General features: G+C 39.7%; 2 protein-coding genes across 5 annotated transcripts in view; one reads left to right on the top strand and one right to left on the bottom strand.

The window, feature by feature from the left end:
* atxn1a (ataxin 1a) overlaps nt 1-9,016 on the top strand; it is a 108,614-nt gene extending 99,598 nt beyond the window's left edge. For all 4 annotated transcript variants that reach the window (XM_081377485.1, XM_081377486.1, XM_081377487.1 and 1 more), the window contains one exon: nt 755-9,016. In XM_081377485.1, coding sequence (XP_081233611.1) covers nt 755-1,315 — 561 coding nt within the window. In that variant the 3' untranslated portion in view covers nt 1,316-9,016. The remainder of the gene's footprint in view (nt 1-754) is intronic.
* On the bottom strand, nt 4,568-22,743 carry gmpr (guanosine monophosphate reductase). The gene is made up of 9 exons (XM_081377488.1): nt 22,299-22,743; nt 17,808-17,927; nt 17,490-17,573; nt 15,393-15,566; nt 15,203-15,284; nt 15,015-15,121; nt 12,880-12,922; nt 12,367-12,526; nt 4,568-12,207 (listed from the first exon to the last, which is right to left on the bottom strand). The coding sequence occupies exons 1-9, from the start codon at nt 22,383-22,385 to the stop codon at nt 12,027-12,029; spliced, it is 1,038 nt and encodes a 345-aa protein (XP_081233614.1). The 5' UTR covers nt 22,386-22,743; the 3' UTR covers nt 4,568-12,026.
* Nucleotides 22,744-23,809: the final 1,066 nt, after the last annotated feature.

The raw sequence follows: 23,809 nt of genomic DNA on the forward strand, positions 1-23,809 counted from the left end.
TTTATGGAATGTTTATTATTAGGTAAATAAAGTGCATTTTTTTTATATTATCATTCACATTAGAATCACAGTCATTTGAATCCTTCTGTCTTAAGAGGGGGAATTTCAGTGGAAATATATGCCAATATATTTTGCCCCTTAAAGAGATTTTTATAATATGCGGATGGTATCCAAAGATGGCTAATTTAATTTCATATTTAACAGTGCTCACTGGGAAAAAAAATCTTTACGCCTTTTACAAATGCCCAGGGATCTTCTTTACTTTATTACATCTTTCATGTATTTTTATCATCTGTTTGAATAACCATATGATAGTCATTAAGTTTATTTTTTATATGCTTTGAGTGTGTGAATGTTCTCCTATATGAACTCCACCTGCACTCAATCAGTGTAACTAGATGTGGGGTAAATTGGCAGCTGAAATCATCTCCCTGTTCCATAATCCCTCCCCTGGCTGTCCCCATGGCATCTTTGTTTAGTTTGTGTGGGATTCACTGACAGAATTGAGTCATTCCTTATTTCTGCTTCCTTCTGTTGTGCTGTGAGTAGGCTGTATGAAAAATCTGCTTCGTTTGTCTGGGAGTTGAGATGGGGCCACCCACTCAAAAGCAGTTCTAAAGTCTGTCAGTTTGAGAGGCTCTGATTAACAGATGCTATTTAGCAAAGACATTCATTCATATCATCAGGCATTTGTGCATGACTTCTACTGTGTGAATTCCATTTCCTCTTTTTTGCCTCCCTTTTTTTCTTGCAGGTCAGCGTGGAGGTTCTAGTAGAGTATCCTTTCTTTGTGTTCGGCCAGGGCTGGTCATCCTGTTGTCCAGAACGGACTAGCCAGCTGCTCGAGTTGCCATGCACCAAGCTTTCAGTGGGTGACGTCTGCATCTCTCTCACCCTGAAAAACCTGAGGAACGGCTCCATTAAGAAGAGCCAGGGGCAAGTCTTGGATGCGCCTACCCTTGGTCCACCCCTTAAACCACCCAAAGCACTCTCAAGCGGCACACGTGGAGGTGTTCGGCACTCAGAACAGGAAAATGGACTTGGGCAGTGTGTAGATCAGGGAGGTGGAGGCGGTCAAGGCAATAGAGAGAATGGAGAACTGAGGTTTAGCGAAAGAGACATCTGCAAAGCACCACCGCTCACTGAATCAGAGTCCGGTGGTAAACCCACAGGCCGTAAAAGGAGGTGGTCAGCCCCTGAGGGCTGCAAAGTAGAAAATCCTGAAGGAGAGCCCCCTTTAACGTTCCCCAAGCCTTCCTTCATCCCTCAAGAGGTTAAAATCAGTATCGAAGGCAGATCAAATATTGGCAAGTGAACACATTTTGGACTGTCAGATTTTAAAAGCAAATTTGCCCTCAGAATGTTTTTTTTGTTTTGTTCTTTTTTTCTATCCAGATTACTATACTTAAAGGCTAAATTGACTGAGTGTGTACATGATCACTTCTAACATTGTAATAGATGTATTCAATATTACACAAACAATTGGTGCAATTCATTTGATTGGTCAAATTCAGGGCAGATGTAGTACAAGGTGAGAAGGTAATGAGACAACTGAGCACTGCATGATATCCTGAAGGCTTCAGTATATACAATCAGTCACAGCTAACAAGGCTAAGTCTCTCCAGTCTCTCACCTATGATGTCCTAAGACAAACTTGGTTCAACTACACCTAGTGGCAATTTAAACATTCACCTGCTGAGTGAACCTGAAAATGTTAGTAAGGGAAGATGAACAACTGGTGTGAATACAAATTGCTAATGGTGGCAGAACGGAAATCACTCCTCCACTGGTTGCAGGAGTTTACATGATGTCAGCCATCTTGTTTAACTGTGACTAAAAGAGACTATCCAAATCAATCCTAACAATATAGAGCAGCATCATCAGCGCAGTTAGACTAGCATAGATTATATTAACATTTATTGAAATGCAAGAAGAGGTTTCCAAATACTATGGTACCGGCCAAGAGAGATGATGTCATTGAGCGGGGACAGTTGCCCCATTGAAAGACGAAACTATAATTTTAAACAGGGAAGATGGACGAGTCTATTTTTATATATCCAACTGTCTAACCTTTTATTTAACTATTTTTGTAGGTTTGCATGTTTTAATTTTCTGTCTCACTTTACAAACCCTCCCATCATACCTTGATGGGTAGATTTTTCTTTTTTTTTTTTTTTTGTGATGAATGTGTAAACCTTGCAATCAGGGGTAATTTTTTACGTAGACACAGGATGGGTTCTTTCTTGATGCATACAAACACAGTGGTGAGTAGTCCCTTGTTTTTAGTGCAGTCTCACCTGTTTTTTTGTTCAAACAAAAGAAAGTAGATTATTTTGAAAGAAAGAGAGCGAAAGTTGTCTGAGGAGGATGAGATGAGTGTTGTCCTGAAGCACTTAGTTAACACCTGTCATGCTCACTAGCTGATAGTCAACTGAGTCAAATGATGATGATTATTATATTAATTATTATTACTATTATTATTATTACTGCTACTACTATTTTCTGTTGATCTTTTAACATGAACACCGTACTGTATGCCGTATCATGAATTTGATGTTGTGTGGCACTCTGTGGGAAGGTGATTTGCTCACAAGGGTCGCCGTGAAAGGATGAATGTAACTGTTGATGAAAGAGCAAACAATGAGATTTTGTCCCCTAGAGGACTGCTTTAAAGGAAGCACTTTTTTCATTGCGTCTGATTGGCTTAGCCATCTGAAGCAAGCTGACGGCTTGAGTAAAGACGGGCACAAGAGGCCGTGGCCCTTTAAACAACTGCCATTTAAAGTCATTTAAAGCAAAAAGAGTCATATGAAAGTGTGAATGCAGATGGAAATAAATACAGAGACTGTTTATATATTTACAAGAGATATGAGAGTTGACGTGAAAGTGAGAAACTCTGGCTACAGAAATCTTTGGAGGATCGAAGGGTGTCATATACCTGTTTGTTAGCAATGTATGTGGTTGTGCACGCATGCGAGTTTGTGTGCAGCTGCACACGGGCTTATACACATGTACACGGTTACGGTAATTTTCAATCATGTTGAAATATGTCATGTATTTTTTTGTACATTAACATGTATAGAGCTGCAAATGCTATATCTATCTTACTGTACGAGAGCGTAAGACTACATGAGCACGTTTTTAGTCCCGTCCCCCATGACTCATCGAACGTACAGTATGTGAAAACAGTCATGTAGTAATTTTAGTGATCTGTAGAATATTTGTGTGTGCGTGAGTGTTTGTGTGTGCGTGTGTGTGTGTGTGTGTGTGTGTGTGTACATACCACACATATTATAAATAGATATTTAAGTTCTACTTAAAAGAATATTGCAATTTGCACATCTGGAGAGATAGTAACACGATTTATTTTGTTTTCTGCCAGCACAGGACAGGGCCGAAAACCCAATTTTTACTAAAATGTAGCAGTTTCTTGACATGTTTGCTTGGTTTGCAGGTCTGTTTGGTTAATTTTCATTAGGAAAACAAAGAAGCCCCTTTTAAAGGGGTTTGAATTACACACAAACACATGAAAGCAGGATTGTGCACGGTGCTTTGTCAAGGCGTTCGCTCCGTAGGGGTGGATGATGTCATAGCTTGTAGCCTGCAAACCTCGTCATTCGAGCGGCCAGACTCAAGTTAGCTTGGGTTGGTGAAGATCTGGCAGGAAGAAGGGTTATAGTAGAAAATAAAAGATGCATTGATGGACGGATGGATTTAATGAATGGTGGAGGGTGGGTGAGTGCACCCCATATACTATTTGAAAATGCTTTATTTTTTTATAATAAAACAGGGTTTCTCAGATCAACACCACAATCGTGCATTTTTTTCTTTTTTCCATTTGACATGGCGTCTCTGTCCCCTTGTAATGTGCGTGTTTTAGTTTTGCTTAGATTGTATGTGTGGATGTATCTGCTTCAACCAATCAAACTTGATATTTTCATTGTGTTTATTTTGGGCCAAAAGCTAGAAATAAGATGTGATATTGTTTGTCCATTGAACCACCCCAAGAACATGACTGTCAATGGCGAATCGGTCTTGCATTTGTTTGGGTTTTCTTATCTTTCACTGTTGTTCTTCTCTTCATGTAATGATCAGTGTTTCGATGTTGCTCACTGCTTCGATCATTTTACAGTCTGCCTCCTTCTGGTTGCACAGTGCGGTTCCACGTACACGAGAAGCATTCCGAACAAAAGCACGTAGCAATAACCCCTAGTCTCTAGTGCTGAACCAAAAAAAACAGAGAACCGGACATCAATGCCAGATCTTCTGTTCGACCTCAGCAATCTGTCTTTTATCCTCTTTAGGTTTATTTGCGGTTTGCACAGCCAGCCCTCAGTAACTTCAGGGAGAAATGTAAATTAATATGCAGTGACAGAGTCTGTCCCCTCCTAGCCGTCTTAACCCGTAATCGATAGTGACCTCCAGATGCTCTTCAGGTGCCCATACAGAACCAGTACGCCTCTCTCAGAGTATGTTTACCCAACCGCAACCGTTAGCTACCTTCTGTTGCCTGGCATGTACGTGCGACCTCTTTCTCACCCGGCACACCCGCTACAGTTGAAGAACGTTCTCTTCTCTTCTCTTCTCTTCTCTTCTCTTCTCTTCTCTTCTCTTCTCTTCTCTTCTCTTCTCTTCTCTTCTCTTCTCTTCTCTTCTCTTCTCTTCTCTTCTCTTCTCTTCTCTTCTTTTTAATCTGTCTCTCTCTCATTCATAGCCATAGAACCTTGACAGTATTTGTGATGGAGTTTCATATTGCCTGGCCTGTCGAAATTAGTTTTTTTGGGGGGGTCATTTATGACTGTAATTTACTTGTAATGTAACTCACCTACGATACCTATTGAATTCAATGTGAATTGACATTTCAACCCATTTTGCTTCCATAATGTGATGTATTCCAGAGTTAAATAAGAAAAGTTGGCTTTTCATACCAGAATGCAGTCAGATTTAAAATAATACCTAAATAGCTAATTGGTTAAGATTATCCATTAAGTGATATTAAGTGGTAATTCTCTGAAGTACCATGCACAGATGAATTGCTCACAATGAGACCTGGAATGAGAATGGAGGAAGTAAATAGGTTCGTAAAAATGATTCATGTTGACTTTTAAGTATCAGTTGTTATCGACCAGGAGACAAGCAAGTGTTGCAAGTATGTCTTTTGTTTGCATTTGGACTTCTAACTTAAAGACTTTTCGACATTAATTTGAACATCCATGCTGTTTGTTTATCTGATATTGAGGAATAAGTCCAACTGCAAATGAATTAAATATGCTTGACGTGCGATGTCCTGAATGAATGAAACATCACAGATGTTCTGTGCCATCACATTTAATGGTCATCACAAACAAAGAGAATAAAAGATGCACATGGTACAGCTGGTGGTTTATTGTGCTGATAATGATAGTCTCTTATGACCTCCAGTGCTGAGAGACAAGAGAAATAAGAGAACATTAAAAGTGGGGGCTGCTGTTTTGACACCTATTTTTTAGCACCAATGTCACATGAAACTCAAACCCCACTGGTGATGTTCTAAACTCTTCTTCTGTTCAAGCTTGACATGTTTCACGCGTAACTGTTTGTGCCATCTGCATGTAGCACTGTTTCCATTCATACTCCAGTAGCACTTTATTTAACAGTCCTGTTACGCATGTACATACTGTGTACTTATTATAGCAATTACAGTAACTGGGTTATAACTCTGAACCTACCCCTAAACCTAACATTAACCCATGTAGTTACTTTATATTACCAGTACTTTTTTGGGTAAGTACACTGTAAGTACACGTACTGTAAAATAAAGTGTAACCCATACACCTTCTCCCACAAATTGTATTCTTTGTAGCCTGTGGGTTTTATTTTTTTATTTTGCTATTTGTGAGTAAATATGGCAAATATTGTGTTTCACTTTGTTGAAATGTTGCACATTTCATTTACTTTGGCAGAGGGGTGAGTTTGCTGTGTCTGACATTATGACAACATCATTTGCTTTTCTGATAAAGGTCAAAATCTTTCCTTGGGCTTACTCAGGGATGGGAAAGAGGTGTGAATGTGTGTGTGTGTGTGTCGAGGAGGTTGTGTGACCTTTGAAAGGTTTTTGTACATGTAAAGATACATATATGTATATATATATATGTATATATATATATATTCATATATATATTCTTGTGTGTGTTAAACTGCTGTAACCAGAATAAGTTTCATTTCATTAGCCCTGTGCTTTGGTTTCCCACAATGTCTCTACACCATATGAGGCCTTCCTAAAACACTCTGTCCGTCTCCGTGAAAGCGTCTGTATCAGTCTGTTTGTCCGCATCACAAGCTATCTGTCCGTCTGCCTGTTGTCCTTCTGACGTCACAAGCCCAGATCCTCACACATGCAAGATACTGAAAAAAAAAGACTGAGAAATGATTCATCGACCTCATCAAAGTGGGGACCACTTTTATAGAAACAAACGAAAACAAAATGCACATTTTTGTCATTTATAGAATAGATAGACTTGATAATACTGTTTCAGCACTTTCTAATCCTGAGGAAGATAGGGTGAGACTATGGTGTCATCGCAGTTTCTCCCCTCCAATACGAATTCCCTCCGTCTCGGCCCGTTCCTGGGTCCAACGGGTTGAGACGACGAGGACAGAGAGTTGAAATAACATTTGAATGGTCCTCTACGAACCTGAGATGACTTTACTTTTTGTTGTACTGATGTGTGCTCGAACACCATCGTTCTGTTTTGTTTTATTTTTATGTTGGTTCTATATTTGACCTTGCTTCATGTACTTTGGACTTTGTACTTTTGCTTCGGTCTCCTCTGTAGCACTCTTTTATCATGGTAGGAGACAAGAGAAAGTGTTTTAATGAATGTTTTTAAGAGCGACTCTGTGACGGCTCTCTCTCTCTCTCTCTCTCTCATAAGAGGAGCACCGCTGACTTTTCCTTGTTTTTACTTGCATTACTCTGGCACAAATGACAAAAAAGATGAATGTTGGATTGCGAGTTTCAGCAGTTTGAAAAATAAATCAAAAGTTTTTCTTTTATTGTGGCTCTCATTGAAAAACAACTTTATTTTGAGTTTGCTTTTCTTTGAAATTAGTTGTAAAATCAGTAAGGATTTCTCTGTTCAACTTGACTGTTGTTTGACATCTTGTCAATTGTCCAAACAGCTGGATTAATAACCTCAGGCTGAGAATCTTCTACAAGCCCACGTTATGGTTTTGTTTCACCCTGATGTATGGGCTGCTTGATATGGGTATTGTAACTAGTCTTATTGTTAATGCTATAATTGATATATGATCATTCAGCTATATCAGTGCTAAAGCAGTGCACACTCCTTAAAAAAGGAGGAATGCCCGGCCCTCGTCTCTCACGTCGTTTTGGTGAGCCGCTAAACTGACAAACGCTTCCTCAGAGAGAGGTACATCCTGTGTTCTGTTACCCTCATCTGGCCAGGCCTGACCAGAGCGCAGGAATGAGACTCATGTTGAATCTTCAGGAGTATTTGTCACTGTTGGGTTGAACTGGACACTCAACCATGGTTAACCACTGAGAATAAACGCCAGGGACGTTTTGACCATCACAGGCCGGAACCGACTCGTGTACAGATGCTGTTTTCACATACACAACATCACCTTCACGCATAGCAATCAACAGCCTCGTAACGTGTATTTATCCTTCAGAATTTGTACAACTATACATATCGTCAAGAAAAAAGGTCATTTTGTAATTCTGGATTTCTTGCCAATGAATGCTTAATAAGATGTCTCTGTAAAATTGTACTCTGTAAAATCTTTTCAGGCCTAATTTTAACATGTCAGTCATTTCCAAGTATGTTTTGTGTAGATTCTGAATGAATGGTGAAGGTAGTTTCTCATGAATAATCGACCCATGATTTGAAAGCTGAGGCCTGATAAACTATTAGCAGGAGGTGAAATAACACTATGTACACCTTGTCAGGTGAACAGAGTTCGGTTATCATTTAATGTGCACACATGTCCAGCCACCTCGAAATTTTTTTCCCTCTGTTTGTTTTCGCTTTTTGAGATTGAAATGTTAAGATGTGTTTCATGAAACAGGAAGCCATTGGTCATTCCTCAGGAAGGAGTGGGTTCAGATATAGCAGTAATACCCCATGTTTGCTGGACTAAAGGTGTTGCGGGTCGTGTCATAAAGAGATTTGAAGTCTTCCATTGGAGGGGAAATGGAAGCTTTTTCTAGTTTCTTTTTTCACTTGCCATTGGGCAGAACGATCCACGATCATAAAACCTCCGGATTGGACCTCTGCCTACTGTTCAAAAACATTGACTTAGTGGAGGTACAGTAGGTTGCCATATTGTCAGTGTTGTTGTTTTCTCCATAGTTTCAGTGCTGTGGATTTACTGGACCTATAGTATGTTAGTTAGACACCATGCAGAAATGTTGAGCGAGACTGTTAAAGTTGAAAAATTGAATGTCACATCCAATCCTGAGGTTTTATTTTCTTGGAATTGTATTTGAGGATTCTGGCCAGTAGCAAGCGATGGCTGTTGGGACAGGAAGTTGTGTTTTGCACCTTACTTATAAAGGAAAATATATGTAAAATATATATATATATATATATCTATATATAAAGCCAGGAAATAATTGTGAAAGGCAATTTGTTTTTGCTCTTTTGGTTCATTTTATTTCCATATGCGTGCATACTCTGTAAGTTGTGTAAAATATTGTACTTGCACTAGCTTTTTTAAGAAAGAAAACTAATATAAAAAAAAATTGAATTGAAATTCTATTTTCTAATTGTGGTGTGTCTATTTGTAGGATACACTCACGTTGTTTCTTGGATTTTTTTGGTCCCTTTCTTTGATGGTGCTTGCCGGTTTTCTAGTTAGAACTTATTTCATTATTCTGAACAACAAAACAATATTTGATTCAGGTTGTGAACAAATTTGTTTAAAAAAAAAGAAATTGTCTGTATACCAGTACAAGTTTATTGTTGCAGTATACACGTACTAATAAAAATTACAGTGCCAATTGCAAACTGCACCCTTTTTGGAGTTTGTGATTTGTGAGAACGGGGTTTTAAAGGTGCTTTTGTCAGATAGAGTGGGCTTATTTTGCCGACAGACATGAACACACACTCTCAAACAAATGCAGGTATTCCACAGGCTTCTTTGACTCCAGCGCACCTAGTCAATGGAGTGTGGGTGTTGGCGGAGGTGGCGGCCATGAGTATTCGCTGGATCATTCATTTGAAAAAGTCTAGATGGAAGACATTGAGATCTTATCAGACACGACAAACCCACACTTGACTGTGTGGGAAACCGCAATGGCTGGCACAATGAGCCCAAACTGATTCAGCTCTGTCTGCTTGTCTGTCTTTGTGTTACCATGTAGTTTCAACCACAGTACAGTAGTCTGAAAAGAAGGTAAGTTGATTATAAAAGTCTGAATATACACATTTAATGGAAAAAAAAAATCTGTGTGTGATGAAGACTCCCCCAGGCACAGGAATGTTTATCAAAAATCATTTCACATCTTTTTGGAATGCTCGATTCTGATTGGTCGATCACTGAAATCAGCCGTCATATATTTCAATGGCAAAGAGGAATAGCCTACCTGTATATCAACAGAAACCAGTGTCGTGAGAAATCGGGTCTGTAGCTGGGCTCACGCCATGTCGTAATTACTGTAATTTCGAGATGACAACACATGATGTTCTTCTCTGAGCTCTGGCTAGGAATTATGCATTTCTATAGCAACACCATCGACTCCTAAATGAATCTTCAGCGGTCAGGTACAAGTAGGAGCTCTCAAAAAATTCCCAGCTTACAAGTTGTAATACGAGCTCTACTAGGACGTGAACACTGACGTTGAAATCTCATAATTATTGTTAATTGTTTTTAATTATTGAATGCACCTTTTGAGCCAATGGGATTTGCTTGGGTTCCTAATAGAGTGCCACAGTCAGGTTCCGGAAGTAGGCTCCAAATCACATTCATTTTCTCCATAGGGATGACACTCTATACACTGCACTTATACTACTCAGCGTAGTATATGAATTTTATAAGGTTATTTTGTCATTCAACATCTGAGTCTAGCCCCTCCCCCTCCACTACGTAATCAAAGCTGCATGAAGTGTCCGACATTCCACAATTCGGTTAATTAAGTGCATCCGGGTATTTTCTATTTGGAATTTTCAGTGTGAACACGCTACTCACACTATTTATACAAAACGTTATAGAATAGTGCATAAGAAAAAGATTTGCGTGCAAAATTCACATATTTTGCAATAAACTTAAATTATGTTGTCTCTACACAATGAGCATCTTTTAAATCAATAGTTTTATATTTATCCATTGTTTTTAATCATAACATGATCATGGCATTCACAATGCGTCATGGGATTGTATAGTTTCCCTTATTAAAGCCGTCAAATACACAGTCTGTTGTGAAATGTTGTGATTTTTGTGAATCACCTCATTGCTGGTTAATTTAGTTCATGGCTTATGACTCTTTACAAAAACTTTTTAAAAATCCCTATGGGGAAAATTAATGGTGAAAATACGTCTGCTATCATGGCAACTCGGGATTTGAAATGTTGTAAAAGCGACGCGGAGATGGTGTTTTTATTACTCAACAGGTGAGTAAGGTATTTTATTGAACCAATAAACTGCCATATGTAGCTCTCTAACAGAGTTAATTGTGAAGCATTATCTATTGTGAAGGGTAATTTAATTATGATTTTAGCGCTGTGAGTGCTGTAATTTATTTTCAAGGAAGTACTGTGTCTATTAATGGGTAAAGCTACAGTAACTCTTCAGCTAGTTAGCTTGAGATCCTTTCCATCTACACTGGTTATTTCTCTTACGCCCAGTGTTTTATGAGCAATAGGACAAAGAACCATATTCATCCACACAGTCACACAGGGCCGAAGCACAACCAAAACAATGTTCTTCCGCAAAATGCATGCAGTTTTGTTTTTTTAACCGCTAGAGGTCCAAAGGTTATCTACTGTACCTTAAACTGGTTATTTTTCTAGTGTTAAAGTATGTTTATGAGCTGTTTAATTCATAAGCTTTGATAAAATTCAAATTAATTAAAACTAAATACATAAAATGATCCCATGATGGGCAAATTTTCTATATAGACAAATTTTTTTCTTAACGGAAGCATGAAGATAATATATAAGTATGTACAATCAGCCGGTCATTATTCCACAATAACATATTTGATCACATAATTTAACAAAAATGGAAAGGTATTTAGGACACAGTTTTCATTCAGATGTTTATTCCTCCATATGTAATATTTTACTGAACACATTTAATCCAGTATTTTCTACCTCATCTAAACTGCACAAGGCATGTTGAAGAAATGAGGTGCTGGAGTTTTCACATTCCTCTGGTCTGATATGACATCCCACCACACCCATTGTACAATCACAAAGGAAGCAGGCCAGCAGAAATAGTTCACAACAGTACACAATGCACCAATCTCTGCACAAATCGACTCAAACTTAGAGCACAACACACAGGAGCGAGCATAAAGTGGCAGAGAAGATCATCTGCTGGTGTGTAAATTCTTCACTAGCATGCATTTCTTTCAGTTGCTATACTATAGGGAGAGAATGGGTCGCATAGTTACAAAGAATGAATCATATTACTCTAGTATTTTCCTGTCAAGAGACTTAGATGTTTTCATTATTCATCCTCTCGTACAGATGCAACCCCATTGCATACTTTAAAGAACTTAAAGGCTGTAAATGAACAAAACTGAGCCATGCTACAACACTGGTTTTCCAAAAAAAAAAAAAAATGTATACAGCAAGGTTCCTGAGTATCAATGGAGCACAGAAAACTGGAAGACAGAGGGAAATATGTTCATGAATGTCTCTCCTCTCCTCTTTATGGTAGAATTATGCTGCTCATTTCACCCAAAATTCAAATTGATAGAAGGATGACAGAATGTTCATTAGCAGCTGAACTATTCCTTACCTAGGTGATGAATGGTGAATCTGTATTTGTGAGTGTGCAAGTTTTTTTAACCTGTGGGACTAGGTGAACATTTGGCTAGACTGCTGTGTGACTCTGATGAAGGTCGTCCTGCGGCTCAGTTCTTTGAGTTTGGCAGCTCCTACATATGTGCACGTGGACCGCAAACCACCCATGATGTCCCTGATGGTGTTTTCCACGTCACCTTTGTAGGCCACCTGGACCGTCCTGCCCTCTGATGCCCTTGAAATCACATAAACAGATGTACACATAAGATGACCTGCAATATCACAGTTATTTATGTAGCTGTGGTGCCATACATCCTTAATGCCACAAATGCACTTAAACCCCAAAATGAATTGGCATAAATATGCCCTATATAATGTATGAAAACATCCTCACCTGTACTCTGCTACCCCTCCGACGTACTTCTTCATGGCTGTGTCCGAGCTCATCCCATAGAACATCTTGAACTTCTTGCCGTCTTTCTCAATGACTTCACCAGCACATTGATCGTGTCCCGCTAACATTCCTCCCAGCATGACAAAATCTGCCCCAGCGCCTAATGAAAATGTATTATTAGATAGCTTAAAGGCCCGTTCACACCAAGAACAATAACTATAAAGATAACTATAACAATAATATTAGCATCCACACAACGCACGATAACAATGTCGTCTCCTAAATTCCTGAGCTCCCTAAAGCAAGATGGATTCTGATTGGCTATCAATGTTTTATCATTAAATAGCTGGGGTGTGGTTATCGTTATAGTTGTGCTGTGGACTATTCTTTAGAATACATGGTGTGAATGGGCCATAGTAGGACAACAATAGATATAATAACTTTTATAATAGTACAAAAACAGTAAAATTATGCTTTTATTGTTGAAACATGAAACCACTCATCACTGCTCACCAAAAGCTTTGGCAACATCCCCGGGGCAACTGCAGCCTCCATCCTAGAGAAAAAAGAAAGCTTTACAAACTGCTATATGGTCATATAAAGTAAAGCACAGTTGAAAAGCATTCGTATAGACCTTAGTCTGGTTAGACGCCATATTGAATTTAATGTAGATGAAAGCATTGAGGGATAGACTTACAGTCTTTAAAATGGCATGCGCTGTACAAAGGTCATAGATCACTTAATTTTGCCACTCACAACTTTCAAGAGCATTGCTTTCATTCCTGTCAAAAATTAAAAGTCTTTAGCTCAAATGGTAAAGTGGGGCACTTTTGACGCAAAGGTCTATTCCCAGTTATTCAGTTTCCAAAAATGCATGCGCTGATAAAATGTTTTATTTGAATCCAAAGTTGCTTTGGGCTCCTTGGAATGAATTTTGATTTTACTGTGTCAAACCTTTAAAACAGAAATTGCAATTTAACTGAATTTTATTTATAAATAAATTCACCATTGGTTTCTCCATGATTGCAACTAGAACTGTTAAATATTGTGTCTCAACAAGCTTATGTGTCTCATTAAAGGATGAAAAGAAACTACTTAAAAAGTGTTTATAAAAATAATTAATAGCGTGTTGCAGGGATGCCATATTTTTGCAATGCCAAAACTCGCAAATGAGTTAGCATTTTAACATTTCAGGTTCCACACAATAACACAATATCAAGATACTTTAACAATTTATTCCACAACATAAAAATTCATCAGTAATAACCCTGCTTTTACAGCCTTAAAGACTGAAAGAGATGGTGATGTTGAAGTCATGCGGCCATAGTCTAGTTCGCTTATGCCAATTTTATTTAGGTTTCAAAATTCATTAAAGTTGTGTTCATTTGCGAAATTCATCATGATGAGCAAAATGTGTAAGAATCATAAACTTTTGTTGGTCGCAAAACTTATTTTATGTAATAATCCAAAAGTTAGTGGAATATTAGCTATTGGGTTTTTGTCCAGGAAACCAGGGTGATGCCAACTTCCGGGTTGGCCAAAAAAAAAAAAAGGTCACATGACACGTCTGTTTTGGTGTTAATGAAGCCTTTGAGCCTTTCTGATGGAACAAATAAAACTGACATGGTATGGAAACACTGGAATAGAATTGAGGATGCTGCCCTCTTGTGGTAATGTGATGTCACTTGTATGTGGGTTCCCAACTACCAATCTATGCCTTGCATTAAACTTAGTTCACCCAAAAATGAAAATTATGTCATTAATGACTCACCCTCATGTCGTTCCAAGCACGTAAGACCTCCGTTCATATTCGGAACACAGTTTAAGATGTTTTTGCGCAGCGCGTCTGTGTTGTACGTCACACGTAGGCTCACTATTGGCCGACGCTGGTCATGTGTGATGCGTGTGACGTACAACCAGTCTATGCGTACAACACAGACGCGCTACGCAAAAACACTAAGTGAACTAGCTCGAGGCCCAGAGAGAAGGAAATGAATAGTGGAATAAAGTCGTTATTTTTGTTTACTTTTTGCGCACAAAAAGTATTCTCGTCGCTTGATAAACTTAAGATTGATTGATGTCTGTATTGCCTTTCTGGACGTGAACAGTATGCCGTCCATTGACTTTCAATGGAGGAACAGAAAGCTCTCGGACTAAATCTAAAATATCTTAAACTGTGTTCCGAAGATGAACGGAGGTCTTACGGGCTTGGAACGACATGAGGGTGAGTCATTAATGACATAATTTTCATTTTTGGGTGAACTAACCCTTCAAAGGATGGCTTTAATGGATTTAAAAACTAAAGATTTAATTTAAGGGTTAGTTCACCCAAAAATGAAAATTATGTCATTAATGACTCACCCTCATGTCGTTCCAAGCACGTAAGACCTCCGTTCATATTCGGAACACAGTTTAAGATGTTTTTGCGCAGCGCGTCTGTGTTGTACGTACAACCAGTCTATGCGTACAACACAGACGCGCTACGCAAAAACACTACGTGAAATAGCTCGAGGCCCAGAGAGAAGGAAATGAATAGTGGAATAAAGTCGTTATTTTTGTTTACTTTTTGCGCACAAAAAGTATTGAACTTCTTGCCGTCTTTCTCAATCTCGTCTTTCTCGTCTTTCTGAAGTTCAAACTCCACTCACAGATATTATGTGTCCTTTCAGTCCATGGGCCGAGTCAGCACACTCAATAACAGCACTCAGTTGAGGATAACCCACACCGGTCTTAATGCGTGTGGTGCACACAGAACCTAAAGATCACAGTGTTGTCAAACATCATTAACATGCTCCAGATACTGCAAGGAATGCTGTTTAATATGAAGGACGATTACCTGGCCCAATGCCCACTTTAATGATATCAGCTCCAGACAGAATGAGTTCCTCCACCATCTCTCCTGTCACCACATTTCCTGCCTAAATGACCAAGATCCTTTTGTTATATGACATTTGTTGTTCAACAAACACAAACAGATAGCCTATACTTATGATGCTTGTTATATTATGTTTAGGCAAAAATCTCACCATGATGGTGTGCTTAGGAAACTTTTCCCGAACTTTTTTGACAAACTCCACAAAGTGTTCTGAGTAGCCATTGGCCACGTCCAGGCAGATGTACTGGATGAGAGGAATGGCCTCCAGGATGCTGGACAGTTTTTCCAGATCCGCCACTCCACTGCCTGAGCTGGCCGCAACATGCTGAGGATGAGACGGTATATATGCTTAAAGGTGTTTGCATATAAATGTAGAGTCTTTGCAGTGTGTGGACACAACCACCATACAATGAAAAAAATCCATTCACTCCTTTTTTTTAATCCTCAAAAAGCCTAAACACTCTCAATAATCAAGCCATTTGGACATGCTCCGCCCACAACCACTGACGAACTATCCCGTATTAGCATATTTCCACCTTCAGCTATTTTATACTGTCTGCCAAGGCAGAACTTTACATGTCTGGTGTCAACGCGCCCCACGGAAGAGAGGGGTGGGGTGAGCAGTCGCTCATTATCATTTAAAGAGACATGCACCGAAATGGGTCGCTGTGAACAGAGCTAATTCTGAGGAGGTAAAAAGGGTGTTGTTTTACATAACCATTGAGGAATTTTAACCAAAGTATGTATAAACTTTACATGAAGACCCTAAAGAATCATACCAACTTGTGGAAAATGGGCATCCGATGACCCCTTTAAGGCTTCATTGATTCACTGCAGGTACTTTGTGGAGAAATAAGAAAGTTTCCATCTAGAAAGCTAAATGTGCTAATGTGTGTTTTAATATGGAAGGTTGTTTCCACCACGGTATAAAAACATTTAAAAGATGATTGCGACTTTATATCTCACAATTCTGATGACATTTTCCCCCTCAGAATTGTGAGATATAATTGCCAGTTGGCAATTGCCAGTTATAATGTCAAAAACTGGCAATTGCTTTTACCCCCTCGCAAGTTTCGAGTTTCTATCTCCAATTCTGACTTTCCTTCTCGCAGTGAGTTTATATTAGGCAATTCGGAGAAAAAAAAGTCAGAATTGTGAGATGTAAACTCACAATGACGAGGGGAAAAAAGGTGAGAATTGTGAGATAAAAGGTACCTTTTTTATTTTTATTCAGTGGCAGAACAAGCGTCCATAGTGTTAGTCTGTTGAGGTTATTATAGACAGATTTGAAGTCGGAAAGAATATGCCTTGTTATGGTTTCTAATGTTTTCTGTGTCTGCTAGGCAGAGGTGTAAAGTCCAGGTTCAGAAAGTAAAAGTCCTCCTCAGTATTTTGTTCCAATCACCTGGATTTGCTTATTAGCACAGTTTTTCAGCCAGGAGATAGAACTAATTAGTGAAATCAGGCTGAGTTCATGGGTGGAATAAACATATGGCAGGACTTTGACTTTCTGACCCCTGGACTTTACACCTCTGTTGCTAGGTGGTTGCTTAGCTGTTGCTCGATTGTTGTGGCTAGTTGCTTGGTGGTTGCTAGGGTATTTTGGCTAATTGCTGCTATTGCGTTACTAGGGTGATCTGAGGATAATACCTGCATGGGGGATGCCAGGCCTTTCTAGGGTGTTCCTGGTTCTTAGTTATTTGTCGACATGACAAAAGTTTTTTTTCACGAAAAATGATTCCCGTTCACACGGATCCGCGGAAACAACTAAAAACACTGTATTATGCATGCCAGACAAGTAATTGGCAATGTCGCTTTGTGAAGAAAGACTACAACACGCCTGTGCACAATCGCATTCAAAGGTGCATTCCTATAGAATAAACTCTTATACGATTCAAGTTTTTGACGTTTACACGGAGATGATAACTGCTTTCAAACCCCGTTTTCAAACACGTGCACTTTGAAACCATTAAAAGTTTTCTGTTTTCAGTTGAAAACAGTGTCATGTCTGCTCAATGGAAATTAATCAATAAAAAACTTTTATTTTTAAGCTAGACAATGACTAGAGCCGATGTAAAGCCAAAACAATCTTTGTTGCATTAATCACTGTAAAGCTGCTTTGAAACAATCTGTATTGTAAAACGAGCTATATAAATCAATGTGATTGTTAGGCAGTTGATAGACTATACCTTTTTAATTAAACTTCTTTTGATTAAGCGAGGCAAGAAAAACATTTTTGTCCATTCACCTCAAGGCACTCTGGATGGCTGGCAGCAAAAGTCTTCCACTCCTCCAGGGAGTAGTGCTTCTGGATGGCTGTGAAGAGAGTGTGCTGAAAGACAGAGCAGAGAGATGTCTGAGAGACCAGCAAAGTGTCTGGCTCCGAGACAGACAGAAATATAAGAGCCTCTTGATCCCAGTGCATGGAAACAGGACACAGCTAATTATGTTTCAGTGATAAATCACAGAGATAAAACATAGTAAAACAAGACTTTTCTTGGGTTATATTTCAGACGCAGGTGCTGGGTTTCTTCCGTTAGTGTGCTTTGTTTAAAGAAGCACTCACCTTGCTGAGCACCTGTGCCATCTCAAAAGTGCCGGTGGTGTCCATGTTAGCAGCGATGATCGGGATTCCATTGTATGTCTGCTTTGAATTCCGGAATGTGAAGGTCCTCTGCAGGTCAACCTTCAAGAACAAAAAATAAAGAGGAAATTACTTTTCAAACATACAAACAGTACATGTGACCGGCGTCTGAAGAGCCTCATTTTAATGGATAAACCCATAATCAACCCAAACATCCTGTGCTCCTATATCCTGTTCTCCAGTCCCTGTAACCCATTCAAGCATGAACTCAAATATATTACAACTGAAAGATATTTAGACACATCTAACTGGAGTCATTCTCCACATCTGGTGGATGTCAAATGCAGTGTTCAAAGTGCACTAGTGCTTTCTCTGAATAAAAACAGGGGTATCCGTCTGTTCTAGTTTGAGATTTGAAACAAAACATATTGATACATTACACAAGAGTGAGGCAAGCAGTCATATTGCATACAGTATAGCCTATATTTTGCATAGTTTTTCTGATTAAGATCCATGCTCCACAGCCATTGGATTACTCATTCACATGTAGTCAGCACATTTAGAATAAAGACATGCACATTCAATGGATATTACTGTATTTTTTTCCTAAACAAAATGTTTGGTTTTTTTTGGTGGTATTTATTTTTAAGCATCTGATTACTGGTATGAGGAACCAATAAGCAGACGATTTGTAGTTATTATTTTAATTCTGCTGTTGCCATTATATCTGCTGTTTTGTTGAAAAACATCCAAAAATGTGTTTCTTCAATAGCTTGATACAATTGTCTGTACAGTATATATAATACACCCAGATTTACCTTTGTTTGCACGTTCAGATAAATGTTCAAAGGATATTCTGAATAAGGTGTTATATTACCCAATATTCAGGTGAATTTTTATTAGATTTATTCAAGCTGTATTATTAAAATGGAATATTGACCTCTAACCATGTCAATTAGGTAAATATGTTTACTTGACATTTACATGTGCATTAATATGCGTATCTGCCAATGCTTGAGATTGCTCTACTGATTGACAAGATGTAACACTGTTGTTGTTATTATTAGTTGTTTTTTGTTTGCAATTTCAATGGAAAAAGGTGTTTTTAAAAGCTTTTATTGTATTTTATGGTATTTATTATTTTATGGTATTTTACATTATTTCTGAATGTAATAATAAAATGTGACACATCAATGCAACTTATCTGTTTATTATTATTATTATCAAAATTTATATGCAGTTTTATCATATAAAATTGCAACCTCAACAATGCAATTTTGACCCGGTGTGAGTTATAGTCAGGTGCGACTTTCTGGAAAATACGAAAGATTTAAAAATATATTAAAATAGAAAAAAGTTAATTTAAATTGTAATAATATTTCACAATATTACTGTTTTTACTTTATTTGTGATCAAATAAGTGAAGCCTTGGCGAGTGTAAGAAGCCTATTTAAAAAAATACCAACCCCAAACTTGCTAACGGTAGTATAGCCTATAATCAGAATATGATTGAATCATTTATAATTCCCTATAATTCCCTTTCAGTCAGTCACTACGAGTTACGTCAGTGACTGACGAAATGGGGTTTCGCTAGAGAGCCCTATCACCTTCAAGTATTAGAAAACGAGCCAATGGTATGAAAATACTATGGGTCTGCGGAATTTGCATCGCGAACTCCGCCCCACCACAAGGGTATAAAAGGAGCCGCGAGTTCAATCTCGCATTATGTTTTTGCTTCGGAGCCGAAGTGTGTATGTGCTTCTCCTTCGCCTTTTTCAAAGCAAAGAGTGCTCTTCAGTCGGTGTTGGTATGACTTCGCATTTCAGCGGATTCACGATCCTGCTGCTGGTCTGTGCAGTGGCTTGCACTTGGCTCGTGTTTTTCCCCTGGGCGCTTCAGCACTACTAAAAGAGCTTTTTCTTTCTAAAAGAGCTGCACGGGCACGTCTTTTTAAAGATGTCTTGCCCGTGTGTTTCTGGTTGTGGGCGCATGGTCCATCCGCCTGACGGTCACGAGCGCTGCCTCGCGTGTTTGGGCTTTAATCACGCTCAGGTAGCGCTCGTGGATGAGTCATGTTCTCATTGCAGGAACATGGCTATCGCGGTGTTTAGGTGCTTAAGGCTGTCTCCTTCCACCCTGAAAGTTTATGTGGCTGCGATCTCTGCGCACCACGACCTTGTGGAGTCAAAGACAGTAGGACAGCATGACCTGCTCATCAGGTTCCTTAGAGGGGCAAGGAGGTTAAATCCTCCCCGCTCCCCACATATGCCCTCTTGGGACCTTGCAGTGGTCCTACTCCCTTCGAGCCATTGCACTCAGTAGAGCTTAAGTACCTCTCTTTGAAGACGGCGCTCCTTGTTGCTTTGGCCTCCGTCAAGACGGTAGGGGACTTGCAGGCATTTTCCTTTGATGAGGCACACTCCACTCGGAGCATTGCTTCCTCCTGGGCGCTAGCGCATAGCGCCTTGCTAACAGACATCTGTAGAGCGGCAGGCTGGGCGACACCTAACACATTCACAAGATTCTACAATCTTTGTGTAGAGCCAGTGTCCTCTCGTGTACTCGCTCCCAGTGGCCAGTAGCTAGGACCTGCTCTGTGTCATCGCTTGCTGCGCCATTCCACTCCACGGACTGGATCCGAGCGCTATTTTACTCAGATGTGTTCTCCATAGACCCTGAGTTCCTCCTGCACTGTTAATGCCATCACCGGAGTGCATGCCCGGTTGGTCAGCCCTCGTGACTGGCTAGGTGCCTCCATGTGCATGGTTCCCCGCCACGTGTGTATTTCCACGGTAAGTCTCCTCCGAGCACGTGTCTTTCCCTCGGGTAGGTACTGTGTTACATATTCCACCTGGGATATGCTACCCAGTGTACCTCGGTATTCTTGCGTTAGCCTGGCCCTTCGCTCGTGCTAGCCTCACAACAGTGAGCTGTGGCTTGCGCAGGACACTGGAAGACAGCTGCAGTGGCGAAATTAGATTGGGACCCCCATTTCGTCAGTCTCTGACGTAACTCGTAGTGACTGACTGAAAGGGAACATCTCGGTTACGTATGTAACCCTCGTTCCACTACCGCTGTGCCGCTGAAACGGCCAGGGCGCACAGTCTCGGCTCCTCAGCAGGCAACATAATGTGAGATTGCACTCGCGGCTCCTTTTATACCCACGCAGTGGAGCGGAGTTTGTGATGCAAATTCCGCAGACCCATGGTATTTTCATAACATTGGCTCGTTTTCTAATACTCGGAGGTGATAGGGCTCTCTAGCGAAACCCCATTTCGTCAACCACTGACGTAACGTCTCCGTTCCCTCCTTCAGGAAACGAGGGTTACATACGTAACTAAGACATTTTGTCTGCTTGCGGGAAAAAAATATTGCAAACTGATATGCACAGAAGTTCTCTCTCTCTCACACACACACACACACATGCACAGACGTTCTCAGGTTCTCCGAATCAGTTCTTGGTTATTTCCAGTTCCAGTAACTGCTGCAGTCACATCAGTCACACTACACTGCCCTATGAATAATCATGAACTGCTTTGTGCTGTGGGGAACAAATTCACCATTCACCAGTTTGAAGAGACATTTCACGGACAATCCAGGCATAAGATTGGGATCCTCTCGTTTATTGTTGATGTTTAAGGCTAGGTCAGTGATAGATTACTGCAGGTTATAAAGAGACCCTCAGCTGCTCTTCTATTTTAATGAGCCTGTATATAATCACACCACTGTTCCTGCCCGTACAGTGACATCCATCAGATTAGCCAGCCGCAGAGATCTGACCGGCACTTTTACGTCATCCTGCAGTGAAAATCTCCTCTGAATCAGCCAGGACACCAATAGGAAAAAATGAACAGAATATACAGTAGATGATCAATGTTGTAAACCTGACAGATTAGCATGTTGATTTTGAAAGCAGCTGTTTAACTAAGAAAGCTACACGTTAACTGGAACAAGTCTGGGAGAAATATGAAGGAATTACAGGCATACAAACCATGTAGATAATCATATGTTTTGGTCCCATTATGTGTTGTTGGGTGGACCTATAGTGTGACCAAGAGTTACACCACAGTGGAATCTGCTTCTGTTAATGTTTAAAAATAGGCTTGAAGCATGCCAACATGTTTTGAAAGCACTAGCTCTCAGGTTGCTTTTCCTTAGCCTGGTCAGTTGACCCTGAAAAGCACTGGACTTGTTTCAAGACACAACACCACAAGATAAAGAGAAACCAACATTATACTGGAGCACTGTCTGCTGATCAAGCTTGATGAACTGCCTCTGGTTGAAGCTTAAACATGGGCCCCATGAAAAACAGATGAACTTCATCAAGGTCATCCTAATTTTCAGTTTCATTCTTTGCCCAAACAGCCATGGTGCTCCCTTGGTACTCAGTTTAAATGAGTCTTTCAGGTATAACAAGACCAAGGCCAGTGGCACAAATTTCTTTTAAAAGAGACAGCAAGCAGATGCTCTTACCTCAGACCTGCTCTTCAGACTGCTCCTCTTTGGTCTGAAAAGGACATCTTTAAAGTCCAGTTTGAGGTCAGCATCCACCCGGGGCATAGTGACAGGCCTGAGAGTATATGAGAATCTCCTGAGACGGGCTGGTGCAGTCACTGGTCCAGAGCTCCAGGCACCAAACCCGAACCGGCTGAAGAACAGCGTATTTATAGTGTAGAAAGGGCCGTCACTGCCCAGGCCCCCATGGCTTTATTTGGCAAGGCCTGTACGCTCTCTCCTTCCCTCTCTCTCCTCTCTCTATTTCCCCCCTCCGCCTGCATTCAGTCTAGAGTGGCAGAAGCAGTAGCAGTGATAAAAGTGTTTCCTATGGCTGTCTGACACACACACACATACACACACAAGCGCAGTCACTGCAGCTCAGCTCAGCACTGCAGTATGTGCAGAGCTCCTCCTGTCCAGCAGAGGTATTGCTCCTCTGAATCAATGATTGGACTCATGAGAAATAAGAGAGAGAGAGAGAGAGAGAGAGAGAGAGAGAGAGAGAGAGAGAGAGAGAGAGGGAGGGCTGGAGTAGTAGTAGAGGACTTTACGTGTCCTTCAATTTTTTATGTTGTCAAATACAGAAATCATTGGCAAGTGACCCTTGAACTTAAAAATAATAAAGATTGCTGCTATGATCCACATGGTACACTAAAAATATAATCATGTAACTGTATTTAAGATGTGCAATTCCTGTATGAAATAGCCAAGAATTAAAATTATTTTAATTTAAATGTTTTTGACATCGTTTTCTTGCTATGTGCTATATATACAGCTTTTTTATTGCACATTGTATGCTCACTATGTATCCCTGACCAATATATATATAGATTTTTTGCATTTAATTATTTCTAGTATGTATATAATATCATTTTTCAATGTCTGTTGTTTGTTACTGCAAGCACTGCTTTATATTCCTTAAGCTGGATGTTGGAATGGATTTTTTTTTTTCATCCCCAAAAATGTTTTTTTTTTTTTTTTTTTTTTTATCGCATTGGACTAAAACGTATTTTCCCCATTTTTACACTTGCGGTGTTCAAGGTAAAAAATGACCGGCCTACAAAAAATAGCTAATAAAAATTGTTAAGCTATTATCACCAAATATTGGATTTAATCTCTTTGGCAACTTTTCTTTCAATTAGGACAGGTTTTGTATTTATTTTTTAAACTGACTGATTGTAGGTCTTATTGATCTGAGCTTATATTGGTCAAAAATGCCCTCCATTGAAAATGAATAATAATAATTTGTTACATTTATATAGCGCTTTTCTTAGCACTCAAAGCACTTACCTACTCTTTTTTTGGAAGGACATCCTGGGCTTTTTAATGACCGCAGAGAGTCAGGATCTCAGTTTAAAGTCTCATTCAAAAGATGGTGTATTGTTACATAATAGTGTCCCCATCACTATACTGGGCTGTTAGGACCCAACCAGGCCAAAGGGTGAGCACCCTCTGCTGGCCTCACTAACACCTCTTCCAGCAGCAAC

The sequence above is a fragment of the Scardinius erythrophthalmus genome, assembly GCF_964197995.2.
Source record: "Scardinius erythrophthalmus genome assembly, chromosome: 10".
In the NCBI taxonomy this organism is placed as follows: Eukaryota; Metazoa; Chordata; class Actinopteri; order Cypriniformes; family Leuciscidae; genus Scardinius; species Scardinius erythrophthalmus.

What these genes read in the sequence shown, in the direction of transcription:
- gmpr (XM_081377488.1), bottom strand. Translation starts at nt 22,385, where the DNA reads ATGCCCCGGGTGGATGCTGACCTCAAACTGGACTTTAAAGATGTCCTT. An exon ending in GCCATCCAGAGTGCCTTGAG is followed by an intron (nt 15,567 to 17,489) that starts GTGAATGGACAA and finishes TCTCATCCTCAG; the next exon opens with CATGTTGCGGCCAGCTCAGG. An exon ending in TTCCTAAGCACACCATCATG is followed by an intron (nt 15,285 to 15,392) that starts GTGAGATTTTTG and finishes TTGGTCATTTAG; the next exon opens with GCAGGAAATGTGGTGACAGG.